The 19,537-nt window shown below is 44.1% G+C and overlaps 1 protein-coding gene across 1 annotated transcript in view; it reads right to left on the minus strand.

The window, feature by feature from the left end:
* Positions 1-3,132: 3,132 nt before the first annotated feature.
* The window catches only part of DNAH3 (dynein axonemal heavy chain 3), a gene marked incomplete at its 5' end in the record, with an annotated part of 176,584 nt that continues 160,179 nt past the window's right edge, over positions 3,133-19,537 (minus strand). Inside the window, 8 exons of the mRNA XM_044232901.1 lie at positions 3,133-3,531; positions 4,969-5,106; positions 5,782-5,986; positions 8,518-8,660; positions 10,255-10,422; positions 11,207-11,361; positions 15,352-15,468; positions 17,207-17,451. Of these exons, the coding sequence (XP_044088836.1) occupies positions 3,178-3,531; positions 4,969-5,106; positions 5,782-5,986; positions 8,518-8,660; positions 10,255-10,422; positions 11,207-11,361; positions 15,352-15,468; positions 17,207-17,451 (1,525 nt within the window). The remainder of the gene's footprint in view (positions 3,532-4,968; positions 5,107-5,781; positions 5,987-8,517; positions 8,661-10,254; positions 10,423-11,206; positions 11,362-15,351; positions 15,469-17,206; positions 17,452-19,537) is intronic.

The following is a 19,537-nucleotide window of genomic DNA, read 5'->3' on the forward strand; positions in this document are numbered from 1 at the left end:
AAAAGTTATATTTCAATTCCCAAACCTGCTCCTGTGAGCAGAAGCATACACTTTTCATGCTGAGAGTAAGTACTGCAGAGTTCGTCAATGACCTGGAGAACAAATACATCACTGTAGCAACAGCATATGCGTATTGAACACAATTGCAGCTAAAGGGTTTTGGTGAAGAGAGACAAGAGAAATTTAAATGTGCCTGCAGATGTGTTGGCCATTGAGGAAGCACAAACCCTAGCCGCACTTGACTTGGAAGATAGCAATCTGCTATTTTTTTTTTTTAAGATTTTATTTATTTGACAGAGATCACAAGCAGAGAGGCAGGTGGGGGAGGTGGGGAGCAGGCTCCCTGCTGAGCAGAGAGCCAGTGATGCAGGGCTAGATCCCAGGACCCTGGGATCATGACCTGAGCTGAAGGCAGAGGCTTTAACCCACTGAGCCACCCAGTTGTCCCCCAATCTGCTATTCTGTTAGTCACTTTCCTTCTACCTGGTCTCACTGTGGAAGAGGCATCTCCCTGCTCAGAGGTGGTGCTAGTGTTTAAGCATTTTCTCATGCAACACAGGGCCTGTGAAATCAAGTACTTCATCTGACAGTCAACCATTCAACCAGTGATCTGTTCTTGCATTGGAGGAAAAACTGGTTCTGCTAGACCCAAGTAAGGCATGGGTTGCCTGTCTCCTTCCCGGTCCCTTTCTAAGTAACTCAGAGTGATTTCTGACAGTGCAACTTTTGTCTTTAACGCCGCTGAATCTGCAGAAACCACCCTTCCCCAGCCTCTTTCAAAACGGAAGTTCATCTAATTGCTAGCTATCCTCCTGAGTATCTTCTGTGTGCCAGGAACCTTACCTAAATGTTCATTTTATATGTCTAGTCTCCTTTACAAAACGTATACCCTAATGCACAGAAACACAACTGTCAATTTACTACCCAAACTACCACAGAAGTTATGTTTATAATAGCGTTCCCTCTCCCCGCCACACACCCGCCGCCCCCGCCCCTCCATTTTTTCTCAAAGACTGTAAGATCTCCATCTTTGGTCTTTGAAAGGCAGAACCTATCTTCCCTATGTCCCCTCTTTCAATGAAATTTTCTTCAAACACCAACAAGGACTGAAAACTATTTACCCAACAGCTAGATTTTTAAAGAGCAAGGACTAGCTTGGTGACAACGTTTGTCTGATGTTATCTGCTGAACTATTTATAGGCAGGACCTGCAGCTTCTCACTAAGCTGACTTCTGGCCGTCTCTGCCCCGGGACTCCAGCCTCTAACTCACCAGGATTTCTGAAGAACATACTGCTCTTTCCCAGGGGGGAGACATTAATTACCACATTGGCCCCAGTAGAAAATGACCTCAAATTTAGGGCACTCTTTCTTTGCAAAGTGGAAGAAATTTTTTAAATTACAAAAATTTAATCCATCGTACAGAAACATTCTGTCCCTTGACCCCTGAGGAATGAAACAACCAGTCCCTGCTTCCCTCAGCTTTTTGTTGTTGAAGCCGGGGGTTAGAAAATTAAAATTCAATTGTTTTCTCAGCAACCCTCTCACTGCCTTAAAGCTTACAATATGACTTAACCTAACCATTCCAAGATTCAGGCATTTGGAATCCTGACCATCTTTCCATCTCACATGACTAACAATCTTACTTGGAACGATAATGGCAGTTTCAGTTCTCTGTTCATTCTGATTCTCCTTCCCCCACTGGGGAGAGGGGAGGGCGGAATGTCTTTCTCAACAACAACAACAGAAACTATTAAGCTACCTGCAATGAGCTGTAAGAGACTGCTCCTCTTCCTTGTTTCTTTATTGCCTCCTGGCAAGATCTGGAGAACTGCCCTTTCGTACTTAATCTCTAGGATCGCTGGGATAATTTGCTGATCTCAGAATTGAGCGTTCTTAATCAGAATTTGATCGATTCCATGTTTCCATGAAAAGATTTCTAGAAAAGGTTGCTTTGGTTCTCAGAAGCTTCCCACGTTCAGGAAAAATCAAAGACCTTGAGGACATTTCTTCTAGTGAAGAGGCAGAGAAACCAGGAGATGCATTAGGCTCTCAAACAGCCTTATGTCCTTGCTCAACAATGAACTGACCATGGAATGCCATGAAGGAAGTCACTTAGAGCCAAAGAGCTAAGTGAAGGAGTTAGCTGAGGAGTAAATATATCAACAATGTGATTTTCGTATCCCCCAGGATTCTCTTCTAACTGGCCCCAAGGGAAAACAGTGATAAACTGGAAATTCTTTGGACATGGCTCTTGCAGCTACTCATTTAAGATTCTACATCATAACACAGACAGGTTGTTGGCAGGGAGGCAGCCTGTGGCAGCGAAAAACGCATGGGTTCTAGAGCCATACAGCCCTTGCCTCAAATCCTCACTCTGCAATGTGAAAGAGCTGGGTGATCTTAGGCAAGTTACATAATCTCCCTGAACCTCCTGAGAGAGAGACTGTCGTACCTACCACAGGAACAAATGCCTAAAGGCCCAGGCACAACCCATAGCACACAGCAGGCCTGCAGCAAATACTGCTTCTCTCATGTCTCCTTTCTTCCTGAAATTTCCACACATCTGTTGCAGGCTAATAGAGAAGTATTCGCATCCCACTTCTACAATGATGAACTGTGGAAACTTGAGCTCCTTATTTTTCTAAGCCTCCATTTCTGCATCTCTAAAATGGACATAATAATACCCTACCACATAAGATTGTTGTGAGAAGTGATTTTCAAATACGTCAAAACCTTAAAAAACGAAAGCAGCTCAGTCCTCTTTCAACCTGAGAGACTCTGATGTTAGTGCATAGAAACAGAGGAAGAAAGAAGCAATGAAAAGTTCAGTGGTAGTTAGAGCAAAAGCAGCAAGAGAAAACCACAGAGGAGCTTAACCAAATGGCTAAAGGTCTAGGTTGAAGAAAGAGTCCCATTGTCAGTGTTCGAACCACTACTTCGGTAGCTATCTGAATTGGGAGATCTGGCCTCCTCTGTATCATGGTTTCTACAGCCATAAAATGAGGATGATAGTAACAACCTACTTTACAAGGGTGCTCTGAAATACTGGCTCATAGCAGGTGTCTATTAACATAACTGCTACCGTCATCATCATACCCTGTGCCTCTTAGGAAAGGAAAGTTAGGTTGTGGTCAAGAATGAAATGCCTTTTATTTTCTGCATTGAGACAGATGTCATTAATTATCCAGCTGGCACAGAGAGGCTACCCCTCGGTTTATCCAGTGCTTCTGGGGCCTGTCTGTTGGTAGTTCAATGGACAGGACATAGTTGGTGGAGTGGCCCGTGGTGGACAGGATGCCTCTTCGGGCACTTGTTTTGTAGACTGGACACATGTAAATGTTCTGATGCAGAAACATCGCACTTTCCCCAGGTTTCAGCCAAATAATGGGCAATGGGTCATAGAGGATCTTGGGGAAAGACTCCCCGATCTGCTTTGTTTTCCTGTCCCAGCGGGCACCTTCCAAGAAGAGGCCTTTTATGTAGGCCCCATCTTCTGGGTTACTCTCCATGACCGTTTCTTGTGTGGTTACCTGGAAGAGAGGAAGCTGTAAGTTCTATTACCTGCCATTTCCCTAGAGTGGGGCAGCATTAAGAGATGAGAAAATCTGCTGCAATGTTTGCCTTTCCCAATATGCATTTCCCAGGACCCTGGGACTTCCGTGATAATACTCCTGCCTTTGTACGTGGACCAGGTCTGATTCCTAGTCAGCACAGTGGGCATAGGGAATTAGAGTAGGAGTCAGGAGGCCACATTACAATAACTAGCTTAGCAACCTTTGCACAGTCCTTTCCCTTTCTGGACCTGGATCTGTAAAGGGAGGGGTTAGATTTAGATGCATGCTCATAAAACAGTCCTCTGGTGGAGAGAAATAATGCCTTGATTTGTAGTTTTTGTTGATGTCTATGGTGTAGGTAGTCAGTTTCAGGCTAGCAACTATGTAATAAGGAGCTCCGACAGGCTCTGGTGAGTTGATATGGGCCAGCTCCAGCATACCACTGTTTAGGTTCTAAGGTGGTAAAGTCAAATTCCTTCAGTTAAGCACAGAAAATGGTCTAAGTGCAGGAAGATGAGGAGGGGTGTGGATTATAGTGAAGCAGAGATCACAAGCTCCATTTAAATTCATTCAAATTGTAAACTTTTTTTTTTACTGTGAATAGGATATTTTTCTTATTTTTACTTCTAAGTACTTACTGCCAGAATAGGAAAAGGTTACTGATTTTTGTATATTTAACCAGGATCTAGCCACCATATCTGTATTCTGATACCTATTACCTATCAGTATTCTGACAGGTGTATTTTTAGAGTCTTTAGGATTTCTAGGTATGCAATCATTTCAACATCAAAAAAGATGGTTTTATCTTTTTTTTCTCCAGTGTTTATCCCAGTTATTTCATTACTTTATTGCATTAATTTCAGCTTAACATTGTTTTCAAAGACCATCATTTTCATTCATAAACTAGATTAAGACCTAGGCAACTAGTCTGCAACCACTCAACAGATGATCTTACTCTTTTCTCTCCATATATGGGCAGAGTGATATTTGATTACTGGACATTCCTTTGACTTCAAGCCAAGGACTATCCAAGACCAAATGAAGAGTCCTTCCAAAGGAAGCGTCCATCATGGTGAATAAACAGTGGGGGAGGATGCTTTAATTTTTCTTGGTACAATGGTGGCAGAGTTTTCCTCTGGAAAGATTCCTTACATATATATGTGTATATATATATATGTATATACACACACACACACACACACATACATACATACAGAGAAAAAGCCTTGGGAATCCTCTGGTTCTGTCAGGAATAACTCTGGAGCTATTCTAAGTTGTGCTAAATACTTTAATTGTACCATCTCAGAAACATTTGGGCCTTAACACATCCAAATGTTTGGACTCCTTAAGAAACAGGCAACACTGCTTTCCCTGGTTGGTCCCATGAGCTGGCCTAACCCAAAGCACTTCTACCTCAAATTCAAATCCGATGTGGTCAATGGGGATGGTGTATTTCCGGGCATAATTCTGAGAGACACCCGTCAAAAAAGACTGTGTGAAGTAGAATCCAGAGATCCAAAAGACCACAGGGGGCCCATGGTCAATCCATTCCTGTAGAGCCACAGAAATAAAAATTCAAAATCAACAGCACATAAAGATAGTTCAAAGGCAGATAAGTAAATGAATGTCATTAAGAAAAATGGCTTTTCTCATTTTTCTTAAAACAGGCAGTCCTCTAAGTTTAGCTTATATTTTCCCACTTGTGAAATGAAGGTACAAAGATATATGTTTCCACTTTAAGAAAAGCCTAGGTACAAGCTGGTGTCAGAATATAATAGAGACTGGCAGGGACTGTAGCAATGGAATCTAGGTGCCTTGTCTAAACTGAGCAACAGCCGCTCATCTCATAATCCTTGCCATTCAGGAATGTAGGCCCATTGTTTCAGGTCTTCCCTTTTTTTGTAGGACAAATATCTGGAGTTTTATGTGTAATACTTCAATGTTTACATGCTAGCTCAAAAAATTTAAATTACCAGGCAGCCAAACCAAATATATCTACTACTTGAATTTGACCCATGAGTCACCAGTTCATGACATATATTCTAGTTCCTACTCTTGTCTCTATAGGCTATAATCTTTCCAAAGATTCCAAAAAATCTCCCCCTGCCCCTTCTCCCCACTGCAATGCTGGGAAGATTGTCTCTAGTAGGTGCTTGGTCCATTTTAGAATGTCCTCTCCACCTGAATGAGCATGCCAGGTACCCAGTAACCCTGGCTCCCAGGTACCTGGAAGAAGGCCAGGCGGGCCAGCAGGTCAGCCACATAGCCCCCCAGTGGCTTTAGTGATGGGTAGGACTTGGCCATCCACATGGCTGGCACTTTACCCACGATCATGCTACTGAAGACATCCTCCAGCTCTGAGGACATCAGGACCTGTCCTTTGATGGCTCGGCCAAGATTAATGAGGCTTCTGCGAACCACTTTGGTCAGCCTGCAAGAACAAAGGAGCTGGCTCAGACAGGCTCTTCAGTTTTATTCTGCCCAAGTATGCTGATTCCAGGTTTCCTTTCACTTTCCCTCCACTCTTTCAAAGGTCCTTACAAGAGATATACACTCATGATAGAAAAATTATAAAGATGAGAAAAAATTAAATCATCCAGTATCTCATTACCTAAAGATAACTTACATATTTATTTTCCCATATTTTTCTATATTTAAACGTTCATTTTTTGTATCTGTTTTTCTCTCTTCGCATATAGGGAGCATCTTCTCAACTCACTAGAGACCTAAATCATCTTTTATAATAACTGCAAGTTATTTCATTTTATTGAATTATTTCCCTATTGCTGCAACATGTTAGTTCTAGGTTTGTTGTCACTGTAAACAACATTGTTAAGAATATCCATCCATATCAATCTTTGTGGAAACTTTTAATGATTTTCCTAGTAACGGTAGAATTTCTGGGTCAAAAGGTAATACAATTGGGGTGCTGGGTGGCACAGTAGGTTAAGTGTCGACTCTTGGTTTCAGCTCAGGTCATGATCTCAGGGTCAAGAGATCAAGACCCATGTTGGGCTTTGCACTGGGCATGCAGTCTGTAGTCTCTCTCCCTCTGTCCCTCTACCCCATGCTCTCTCCTTCTATTTCTCTCTCTCTGAAATAAATAAATAAAATTTTTTTTAAAGGTAATACAGTTTTAAAGGGTTTGTTCCATATTGTCAAAGTTGTTCTTTTTATGGATTATGAGGTCCATGCCTGAGAAAAGGCAGCTGAGAGATGCCAAGATTGCCTGTCTCTCTCTTTGGCCTCTAAGTTATGAGACCTAGCCAAGCCTAAAGGGAATGCAGCTGACAGTGCCAAGAAACATGCCACCAGAGAGAACTTGTCACCTCCAAAGACTTTTGGAATGCCTGCCAAGTAGATACAAGAATGATCAAATACAAGAAAGAGATTCCTAGATGTATAATCACTAAATATTCATATTAAGAGGAATTTAAGGGTCAGACATTTGGTGTATGTGCTTTGCTGAGGAGTCAAGGGGCAAAGTGACTATCTGAGGCATGATACCGCAGACCTGTAGCTATTACACCTAAAGACCTACTTGCAAGAGATTTTTCTATTTTTCAACTATGAGCTCTGCTAGTTTCAAGGTTTTAGTACCCAAAGAAGGAACAATTGCCCCAGAAGACACATTAATAGTTCCCTTGAACTGGAAACTGAACTGTCACCTAATCATCTCAGGCTTCTCATACCACTCAGTGAATCGGTAAAAACAGTAGGGGGGGGTGATGTAAGAGTATTACTCAATGTGATTAATCCTGACTGTCTTTGGAAAATAAGATTGCTGTTACCCTGTTCTCTTCTATTACAATGACCAGTGGGAAAGGCTAGTGAAGGCCCCTGCAATCACCAAGGAAGAGCTCCAGTGACCTTAGAAGAGGGAAGCCATGAGGCTTAGTATCTGGATGAATGACAACTCTCTTCCCATCATTCCAAGGTATCTGACTCACAGCAGAGCTGCTACATCCTAGCTCACAGCCCATACTTTGCTTGGTTCCCCCATATGGCCAACTGTCTGTTGACTCTAGAGAGTAATCCTAAGACTGGAAGGCAAGGAACTTTTATATAACATTCTTCCAGTTCTCTAGTCCTTCAGAGTCAGGGCTGTCCCTAAAACTGAGCAATGACCAAAGAGGCAAAAGGGAGACAGTTAACAGATAAAGAACTGGGAGTAGGAGGAACCTTGGACTTGAAGGCAGAAGTGATGAGTTTTCTCATTTGGCACAGATGGTCTTTGAGAATCCCTTCAGTTTTATCTAGAAGTCAAATCAAGATATCTATTGGGCTCTATGCTATATATGGTAATTGGAGAAGTGAGGAGGGCCCGAGACCCTAAATCCCATGGCCAGCCCATAACAACCCTTCCCTAACTCTGTGGTTGGGGTAATGGGATAAACTTCTCTCCACCACTTTCTCTGTTCATACTGATTTCACATATTGGCTAAGTGCATGGGCTCTGGGATCAGACAGCCTGGGTTCAAAATCAGTTCTGTCACTGAATGACTATGTGACCTTGTACTTAACCCTTCCAGGTCTCAGTTTTCTCATCTGTAAAATGGTGGCAGAGGGATTACTAACTGTGCATATTCCAAAGACTACTATATGGTTTGAATGCAAACACATGCATGGTGCTTGGAGCCATACCTGGCACTAAGGGCTTAAGAAAAGTGGTTCTAACAGTTACTTTTACTGTTAGCCTGCTTGGTATTGGTTTTAACCTGATTTTACAGGTGTCATATGAATGAATGAGTGAGAATGAATAGAAAAAATGATTTAATAGTAGGTGAACGCATGCTGGGATGATCCTACTTATTGCCCCTCCCTATGGGAGGGGCAAACACCTCTTCTGCACAGCAGCCCGTATCAAGTGTACACATCTGTTACTGCCCATTAGATCATACCCCTACACTCCAACTCCCAGAATTCAAGTTCTCAGGATCCAAGTAAGACCATCTGGCCCACCTGTTGAATCTGATGAGCTCCTGCCTTAGGACGGTGTTCATGGATTCCTCATAGACCACAGGATACAACTTCATAACTACTTCCAGGTCAAAGTCATTGGGAAGCTTGGAGAGTATGTCCTGGGCCAGCTCTTCAATCACTTCCTTAAAGCACAGACAGTAGAGAGGTTAATGAGAAACAAGGCCTGTACATTGTGGTTTTGTGTGGGTAAACCTGAACCAATGGGCACTAGTCTTTTTAATCACAGTCTGTATGACCTTCCTGGGAATTCTCCCACAGAAGCCAACTCTGCCTGGCAGAAAGGAGGGCCCTTACCTCTCTACCGGTCTTTGGGAAAGCATCACCTCTTGGCCCAGAAAGCAGAAGAGCAGAGCAATGAGAGCCCTCTTTTCACACCTGAAGCAAGGGCCTGAGGGCTACGTAGGGATTCCTGCTCTGTCAGGTAGCCTCCGGGCAGAACAGAACCCTGCCAGCTCCTGTCTTTAAGGTCAGCTCTAGTAAAGCATCTTCCACAGCTCCCTCAACCAGTGTCTCAGAACCAGTTCACAGTACAGCTGGGACTCTTGCTCAGTGCCAGTGACAGGACAGGACGCCTGGGGAGGTATAGGCCATTCCTCAGGATTGAGCAAGAATAGTCCACGGCAATGGAGTTGGCCAAGTGGAGAGGGGACAGGCCTAGAAGAACAAGAAGTAGGACCAGGCTGTGAGAGAGGCAGAGACCTCAGCCATCCGGTGGATCTGAGAGGCTTGAAACATGCACTTCCTTCCCTCTCCTCTCTCCTGTGAAGGGAATTTCCATCCCTAAACTGAGACCAAGCAGGCTGCTTTATCTTCCTACCTGTTATCACTTATGGCACTATGAGCCAAAACAAGAGAAACCCACAGGTGAGAGGGCTTGAACATGGGTTAGCTCAGAAAGTGGAGAAGGGAAGGAAAAGACAGGAAAAAAGAGGGTGTGGCAGCGTCGGGAGATGGTGGTCCTGGGTCTGGCTCTGCCTGAGTTATGAAAGCTATGAAGCAGGTCTCTTCCTTCCACTGGGTTCGTTTCACCCCCTTCTGTAGACTGAGGATGGTGGACCAGGTCTTCACTTCATAAAGTGTGCACTAACTGGGAAAGGCACCCAAAATGATTGATTCTAGGTGTTTCCAGGACATGAAACAAATCATGTTGAATCACATGATGAGAAAGTCACTCTCTTTCCGAGTTTCAGCCACCTTTCCCTTTTCATTCTTCTCAAGGACAAAGTCTCAGACCAGTGCTAATTAAATGCGCTGTAACCCTGGCCGAGCTTCCCCTTTCCACAAGGAGCCAGCAGGGCCTCAGCAACGTTATCTGCAAGGAATCTAATAACTTTCACTAGCTTTCATTTTCTTTTTTGTGGCTGTCATGACTTTATGGAAATGACACTGGGTTTCCATTTATGGCACTGATGAGCAGCTTTTAAATGAAATGTTTTTAAGCAAAAGAGATTTAGTTTTAAATATTATATATATGGAGTACAGATGATATATGGGTATAGCAACGAACCATGAGGAGTATCCGGAAACACTGGTGTTCTTGCAGCTCTGTATCTGAGGACTCTTAGCAGAAAGACTCAAGAACCCATGTCTTCACTCAGGGGTCTGCCAGACCTCCCCTCTTCTGCTTCCCTGGTCATCAGCCACAATCCCGTGTGACCACCAGGTGGAAAACTGCCTGGGAGACAGAATTATGTCTCCTGCCCCACACTTGGTTACCTGAGGGGACTTGCCACTCCCTCCTGACTGCCTAGGGAGGGTCAGCAACACCCCTTGAAAGAGCTGGTTGGTTTCCTGGTTGTCCTTGGTGATGTCAGCGTTCTCATGGAGGCCAAAGACTTCTGGGTGGGCTGTGATGGGTAGATTCCTGAGATAGTCGATATAGGACTGGAAAGGAAATCTTCAATTGACACAAACCCAGGTTCCCTGGGGTCCCAGAGATCACTCAGGGATGGGCTGGACCTAACCCAAGCAAATCGTACTGGGTTGGTAGCACGGGTCACACCTTCCCACCACCCCACACACCAACCAGCCCCTCCACACACACACACAGGGTAAACACCAAGCTCGCTCTTTCTCAGACGGTTTTCTGGGGAGTGAAAATGAAGGCAGAGGTCTGAGAATCTCCCTTCCCACCCCTAGCTTCTCCTTATTTCCTCCTCATAGTTCTGGCTTTGCATTCAGACAGAGCTGGATTTGGATCCGAGCTCCACTTTAAACTAATTATGTAAACTTGACCCCAGTTTCCTTATTTGTAAATGGGAAGATAAGTGAGGTTACAGAGGAATGGGCCTTGGCATATAGCAGGTATTCAATAAAAGAATTCCGTTCTATTCTTCCTGTTCTCATTCTTCCTTCCAGTTTTTCTGTCCTTCTCCTTTGACTATCTTTTGAACCTTTGTTTTCAAGTACCAATTTCCAGCCTATTTACCGCTAAACCCTCATCTTAGCCACTCTTCCCCTTAAACTCCCAAGAGGGACCCAACATTCTGAAAAGACCTTATCTATCAAATGCCCAGTTTTCATTAAACAGTAATAATGTCTCTCTTAGAGGCTTTTTGGAATATTGAAAATAGCTTATGGACCCAAGTCAGAAAGCCCAAGGCTATCTCTGGGCCCTCCTTGCTTACACTGCATCCCCTAGCCACCTGGGGATTGCCGAGCCCCTCACCTGGTAGGGGCCATGAGGAGGGACATAGTAAATGTCTCCAGGAGCGAGACAGTAATGATCCTCCTCAATTTCCTTACAGTAGAACGTGGACAGAAGGGACAGCAGGAGACGCCTGTCTTTGTCATCAGTCACTCTGCCTCCGTAATTACATTCCCCTGGGGACAACCAACAGGAAGAAGATGAGCCCAGGAAGGTCATAATGAACTTAGTCATTAACCTAAAACAGTATTCTCCTAGCCAAGGAGCTCTGCTGAGAAACAGGGTTGCTGAAACCAATGCTCACCTTGGGATGACCACCAGGTCTTTTTGGTATTATGTTTGCTACAAAAATAGTACACATTAACCACAGGCAAAATCAGGAAGCAGAAATAAACCGAGAAAAAACACAATCACCAATAATTCCACCAGAGGTAACTACGAACATTTAGGTGTCTTCTTCATGTGTGCGTGTATGTGTGTATACGTACGTGAAAGGCATTATAGAAAGGTGGTTCAGGGCAAGCACTCTGGTATGAGACAGTCCTGGGTTCCAATTCCAGCAATTTCTCATCCATCAAGAAGCAGAGATAATTGCAATATCCATTTTATAAGGTTGTGGTTAATAAAGCTTATAAAACATTTAGTACAATGCTTAGCACACAGAAAGCATTCCATTTATTATAGCTATTACATATATATATATATATATATATATATATATATATATATATATATCATTCGCTGAGACTCAGGTTTCTACACTCAGATTTCTACAAAAAGAATTGGGTAATTCTTTGGAAGCCACATCAAATCCTTCTTAGTAACCCCATGACACATTTTCTAGCTGGTCCAGATTCCACAGTATGTGGGTGCCACCTGGCATTTCGTAGTTATGGACAACACGCTAGTCTGCAGGGAGGAAACACATCTGTGTATATAGTGTGTGTGACAGACGGGCTCATTTCCAATTCCAACCATTCCAGGAAGACACAGGTCTACAGACAGGAAACAGGAAGTACGGCCCAAGTTTGGGGCCAGACACCTCGACTTCTCTTGGTTTTGGAAGTGTCTAAATGTCTGGGAGGAGGACCTGGGTGGTTCATTAGGGGAGAAGTAAAGGTCTAAAGGGAAGCTCATACTTCTTGAGTCATTTGAGCCCTGGCAGAAGCTATTTTACCTGTGGACTTTTCCAAACCTTTAGCAAAGCTCAGTTTGAACATTACAGCTTATCCTGGCTATAAACAAATTTTTAACCCACTGAGCCACCCAGGTGCCCCTATAAACAAGTTTTTGATAGCACTATATTAGATACAATAATCAAAATATGACATTAAAGAGACAGTGGTTTTTCCCTCACTGAAGTCAGTGTGGCAGAGCTGAGGGCTCCCAAGAGGGAACCCAACTGAAGATTAATCTCGGGCACAAAGTCATGGGGCACTTCCTTATCAGTGAAATTTCCTGAAGGCTTTGGGTTTTATGTTTGTTTAGGAAGGTCACTTCTAGGGGCCCCTGTGTGGCTCAGTTCAATGGGTGTCTGCCTTCAGCTCGGGTCATAATCCCAGGGTCCTGGGATCAAGCCCCATATTGGGCTCCCTGCTCAGCAGGAAGCCTGCTTCTCCCTCTCCCTCTGCCTGTGCACACCTCCGCCCCCCAATGCCTGCTTGTGCTCTCTCTATCCCTCTGTCAAATGAATAAATAAAATCTTAAAAAAAATAAAAAAGGAAGGTGCATTTCTTTATAGCTACTTATGTGTCTATTCTGGTAACAAAAGCATAAGTTCCCACAGGCTTCTGGAATCCCCAGGCTTCCCACATAAGTTCCACAGTTCCCAGGATCTGTTTTATCTTTTCTAAGGTCTCTACTCTCCCTGCTCAAGGGCTGGGGGTATCAGATTAAGAATGTATTGACTTTGGGCCATCTAATTTGATAACCACTATCCAAAAGATGAGACCTGTCTCTTTGATCAGTGTCAGTACAGAGTTCTAATGATCATCTGTATCTGTTTTTTTTTTCTTTCCTGCTGCACATAGTGGTGGTAGGGTCCCTTGCAGGGGGTAGGGTGTGCAAGAGGTGTTCGTGTGCATTTGATTCCTGGCGTGAGCTCTTCAGTGCTATCCCTGTGGCAGTGACCACACACGTGTGTCCTGACACATGGCATCAAGAGTCGGTGGAGCTTTTGCCAGCTGTGCCCCTGAGAGATGCTAGCAATGAGCACAGACCCTTGCCGATTCACGATGGACATGTAAAGAGGGTGAGAAATGGACCTTTGGTGTCTTACACCCTTGAGATGTGGGGACTGTTGATTATCTTAGCCTAACTAGTCCACCCTGACTGAAAGTGAGGAAGCTCAAGCTGGCGGACACGGTGGGGGCGGGTCGTCTGATGAGCTGCGGACAGTCCCATACCAAGACCTTACCCCAGGGCAAGGACACATTCGTTCTGCTTTCTGAAGAAGAGCCTTGGCATGTGACTCTGAATGGCCTGAAATGCTGGGAACATGACTCAGTTCTTTAGAGAATGTCTAAAAGCCACTGCCTTTATGTTGTGTGTGTCACTTGGGATTTTGTTCAGGAGACAGGGTGTGGAGTTAAGGTCTGTGTGACCTTTTACAACTGAACTTGATGATTACTATGAAGCAAGATTTCTCAGCCCTAGCACTATGAACATGTTGCCCTGAGTAGTTCTGTGTGTGTATGTTGGTGGGCAGGGGGGGTGCTGTTCTGTGCTTTGTAGGACATGGATGCATGGTTAGCAGCTCCCCTGGCCTCTACCCGGTGGTACCCCTATTTAGTGGTGACAGCCAACAATGTCTCCAGATGTCGCCAAATGTCCCCTTGGGGGGAAAAGCTGCCCTTGGTTGAGAATCACTGCCCTCAGGCCTCAGTCTTGTCAGGTGTAAAACAGGGTAACTAACGTGAGGCTCAGAAGTTGCTATGGAGACTGGGTATGACGACCGTGTCTACGGAGCGCCTGCCTCGTGACTGGAGAAAGGATCCAGCCAAACCCCTGAACATACGGAGCTGAGGAAGGAACTCATGTGTAATCTTGAAAATGCCCAGGGTTTCCTGCTGAGATGCATTTTGACCTCTGGCCATGGGATTGCACTCACTTAGCCCATCTGTAGTTTATCTCCTATTTCTGGGGTTATGTGATCTGTTCCTTGAGGGAAGCACATTTACATTCTTCCATATTATGCACTAGTCTATACTGGGTGACTAATAAAAGGTCACGGATAGACTGTTTTTGTTTTGTTTTTAAAGGTTTTATTTATTTATTTGACATAGAGAGAGAGATCACAAGTAGGCAGAGAGGCAGGCAGAGAGAGAGAAGGAAGCAGGCTCCCTGCTGAGCAGAGAGCCTGATGCGAAGGGCTCGATCCCAGGACCCTGAGATCATGACCTGAGCCGAAGGCAGAGGCCTAACCCACTGAGCCACCCAGGTGCCCCTCGGATAGACTGTTTTAATACAAAACAGCAAGTGCCCTTTTCACCGGAGGGAACGTCTGTTGGGAGTGCTCTCCTTCTTCCTGCCCACTGCCTGCCCTACCATCTTCTGCCCCTTATGAACTCATTCATCCCTCAAAACTCATCCTTTATGCCTTCATGAAGTTATCCATGATCATCCCCACCCCCTCCCTGAGATTTAATCATTGCGTTACTTTTCTACTTTATAAATACTTCTCTTGTTGAACTTATCACTGTATTGTCTTTTATTTCTTTTTAAAAGCATTTTTTAAAAAAGATTTTTATCCATTTACTTGAGAGAGAGAGAGAGAGAAACAGAGAGAGCCCAAGTGCAGGGAGGGGCAGAAGGAGGGGGAGAAACCGACTCCCTGCTAAGCAGAGAGCCCGATGTGAGGCTTGATTCCAGGACCCCAAGATCATGACCTGAGTTGGAGGCAGAGAGACACCCAACCGACGGAGCCACCCAGGTACCCTTCTTTATATATATATTTTTACTTTGCAGATTGTGAGCCACTTGAAGGTAGGAATTGTATCTTAGTTTTTTTACAACATCTGGCATGGTGACTAGCATTAGTAAGAGCTCCATGTTTGTTGACTGACTGAATGAGTTAGTAAATAAATGGATAGAGATGGGATCAGAAGAGCAGAAGAGTGGAGTAAACAGTGGAGATTTGTAATTGCAAAGCCTCCTCCCATAAGTACCTGTCAGGTAAGTTAGAGCCTCAAACGGTACCTCCTTGTAGTCATTCAGAAACATCTGGATCTGCCGCATACTGATCCTCAGGTCAGACTCGTTGAACTCATAAGGAATATTCCATCCTGCACAAAGCATGGAAGAATCGGAGGCTTCAGTGCCGAGAGCTCCTAATTTCCATTCCGACATCGAGATGTACAGTTAAGCGTCATTACAGATCAGGGAGCCTCTTTCAGCCCCACGAAGATCAAGCACCGGGCCAACTATTAGCCCTGACATTTACTGCCAACGTGGGAGCCATTCTGCCTGAGAAAACATCCATTCTAAAATCAATTTCCTTATGGATCTCCCCATTTGTTAAGGTAGATGTTAATATCTTGGGATTTGTGGAATGAGAATTACTCTCCCTGGCTGGAATACTGTGGTAATGCACAGAGTTCCAAAAATAACACTAAAGCATAGCCAGACAGCAGTATCTATGATTAGGCAACAAAACGAAGTCAGCTTTGAGAATTCCCCTCATTGTGCTCATGGGAAAATGGGATGGCCGGCCTTGAAGAAACTACCGCTTGTATTTTCAAGGGTATAGTGATAAATGCCCAGTGGGTCTGGGAAAGGGGCACAAATGCATGAACCAGCTGGGCATGGTGGGAGACAGCAGGGTACAGTCGGATCTGTGCTCAACAGAGACCTTTAATTTCCTCCCAAACATTTACATTCAAATAAAGAAATGTAGCAAAATAATAAAATTCGTGGTCTGGCACAGAAAACACAACTGGCCAGTTGGTTGCAAGCCAAACCGTTACATGGATTTTTGGAAATCTGATGTAGGTGGGAAAACAGTGGTGGGGGAACATGATGTATGAAACGCAGATGCAGGGGGAGTGTCCCCCACCCAAACTGTCTCATCCCTGCACCCTTCTGTGGAAGGGTCAGGATGGTAGAAGGAAAGAAGATACTCAGAGAGAATCACTAAGAGGACAGTTTGCCTCCTTATCTAACCCAAAACAACTGCTGAAAATACTCAAGGCTTTTGAACAAAATCAGAGTCAGCCCAACCTTAAAACCATGTAGATGTCAAATCTGCATTTAGCAGTTTGATGTTCTGCTCTAACAGGAACGTTAAGTTAATATAAAGTATTAAATTAAGTTAGGCCATGGAGAGGTTACATTAATAATGAAATTTGTTTTGGGGCGTCTGGGTGGCTCAGTGGGTTAAAGCCTCTGCCTTCGGCTCAGGTCATGATCCCAGGGTCCTGGGATCGAGCCCCACATCGGGCTTTCTGCTCAGCAGGGAACCTGCTTCCTCCTCTCTCTCTGCCTGCCTCTCAGCCTACTTGTAATCTCTATCTGTCAAATAAATAAATAAAACCTTAAAAAAAAAAAAAGAAATTTGTTTTTATTTTTTCAAGAGGAAGCACAAATGTCCTGGCTGTATTTCTCTCATTCTTAGGCACATGTGTAGAGAACTACTTAGAATGTCACAAATTAGCTGCAGACAACTCCTGGAAAGTGGCTATTGTGCCTAAGATAGGCAAATGCCCACCAAAGGGAAAGGCCTCCAATCTTCTCAACAACCTATTACTTTGGTTATTAGGAGACCTCTGATTTTGGAGCATCAGCTCTTTCCCTGACATTGATAGTGACCTGGTCTATGTAGGGGCTGCTGGATTTATTAAATAAAAGTACGGGACAGTCCACAAAATTTTAATTTCAGATAAACAAATCATGCTTATTCTAAGTATGTCCCCAATAGTCTGTGGTATGTACTTATACGGCATTTTACTGGCAACCCTGAGTATGAACTTGAACATACACCTGTGATCTGTGCCCCAGCAGCCCAGGGGCACTGTCACCTCTTACCCAGGGGTCCGAAGTTTCTCCTCTCTTGAACAATGGCATGGAAGAAACAAAGGCCGAACAACAGCTTTTGCCACATGACTGCCTTTGTGCAGCTTTGGAAGAACACGGGGTCCGAGATGGGGTCATTGAGGTAGGAGCGCAAAAGGTTGGCCCGGAGCCCTTTGGGGGGCTCGTTGGTCATTTTGATCCCATTTTGGAGGATGCTGACTGGAAATTTCTCTGTTGGATAGCTGGTTAACCAGAGTCTGCAAGAAAACCAGACCTAAGCAGGTAGAGCCATACAAGAAGTTATACTGAAAAACAGTAACAAAAAACAATAGCCCCCGTGTATTAAGCACTAGTAGATGTCAGACCCCATGCTAAAAATTTAGTATGTGTCCTTCCTTCACTTCAACCCTCATACAGCCACCCTGTGTGAAGGGATTAGCTATCCCCTTGTACCACTGAAGAAATGGAGGCATGCAGAGGTCATGTGGGTTTTTCAAGGACACAATACCTAGAAGCAACTGACATGGGATGCAACTCCAAAGGCCCTCTCTTAAATGCCATGCCACATTCCCTTCTTGCTAGACTACCTGAGCATCTATGATGGCCAGGTACTATCCCTGGAACCCCAAGAGTAGCCAGGAAGGGAGGGAAGAGGCCATAAACACATGGCCTGAGGCATTAGGTCAGGGGGCAGTTATGTGGTGTTTCACTCATACCAGGCAAATCAATGCACTGTTAAAGCATAGTTTTTTTTTTTTTTTTTAAAGATTTTATTTATTTATTTGACAGAGAGAGATGACAAGCAGGCAGAGAGGCAGGCAGAGAGAGAGGAGGAAGCAGGCTCCCCGCCGAGCAGAGAGCCCGAAGCGGGGCTCGATCCCAGGACTCCGAGATCATGACCTGAGCCGAAGGCAGTGGCCTAGCCCACTGAGCCACCCAGGTGCTGCCTAAAGCATAGTTTTGAAGTAGTTGCCAACTTGTAAAAATTGAGGGTTATTATTTTTTTTTTAATTCTAGATTCCCACCTTCCCTTGAAAATATTAGAAAATCTGATCACAAGGGGCCCGCCTTCTGGTATGGCATCAGTCGCTTGGTATTAGGCAGTCACTTCTCTAAAGGGCATGGGCTTCTGGGCGCCTGGGTGGCTTAGTGGGTTAAGCCTCCGCCTTCAGCTCAGGTCATGATCTCAGGGTCCTGGGACTGAGCCCCGCATCGGACTCTCTGCTCGGCAGGGAGCCTGCTTCCTCCTCTCTCTCTGCCTGCCTCTCTGCCTACTTGTGATCTCTCTCTGTCAAATAAATAAATAAAATCTTTAAAGGGCATAGGCTTCTAGTTCACCGCAATCCCCACATCTCTCCATTGATGTCTGAGAGCAAGGATGACAGCCTGTGATGATTGCTAGAGTACTGTGGGAACTGCAAGACTTCTTGTGCCTGTCCTCTCCGCTCATGTATGTTATATTCCTGCCTCCTGTAGGCACCTGAGGTAACAACTTTTGGGTTAGGACTGTAATATAGAAGAACTTAATATCAACATGAATAATTTTTGTTCATTGAGTGTGTCATTGATGGTAGTTAGTCAACTCATCATCCTGAACCAGGTAGAATTCCTGAAACTGATGGATTGCCCTCAACATCTTCCATGAATTTTATATGAGCCTTTCATGAATACAATAAGCTATGGCCTAATCTGGCTTTGTAAATAAACACCAAACACCTTCCTGTTTTCGGGCAGACATGACTAAAATGAAAATTACTAGCAAGTTTTGTGGCCTAGAACAGGAATTGGCAAACTTTTCCTATAAAAGATCAAAGAGTAAATATTGTAGGCTCTGCAGGCCATGTGGTTTTGGTTACAATGACTTGTAATGTGAAAGCAGTCACAGACAGTATATGAATGAGCACAGCTGTGTTTCAATAAAACTTTATTTGTGGACACTGAAATTTGAATTTCATTCAATTTTCATGTGTCCTGAAATATTATTCTTTTTCTGATTTTTTCCCCCACCATCTAAAAATACATAAAACTCTACTTAGTTTACAAGATACACAAAAACAGGTAGCAGGCAATATTTTATCCACAAGCCATTGTTTGCTGACCTTTGGCCTGGAGTAAGAGAACATTTGAGTTGGAAACGGCTTTGAAGTCTGGTTTACCTCATCCTTCTGTATATGCAAAAACCAAGGCCCAGTGTTGCTGGGGTTGAAGTTCAGAAAAAACAAGTAGCTGTTTCCAATATTGATAAAATTCTACAGAGCCCAAGAAATATAGGATAGAGCAGCCTGGACAATTGTGCCCACACTCCAGGTTAAAAAAAACCCACATATTTTAAAAATCAGATTT

The sequence above is a fragment of the Neovison vison genome, chromosome 14 (genome assembly GCF_020171115.1).
Source record: "Neovison vison isolate M4711 chromosome 14, ASM_NN_V1, whole genome shotgun sequence".
Lineage (NCBI taxonomy): Eukaryota > Metazoa > Chordata > Mammalia > Carnivora > Mustelidae > Neogale > Neogale vison.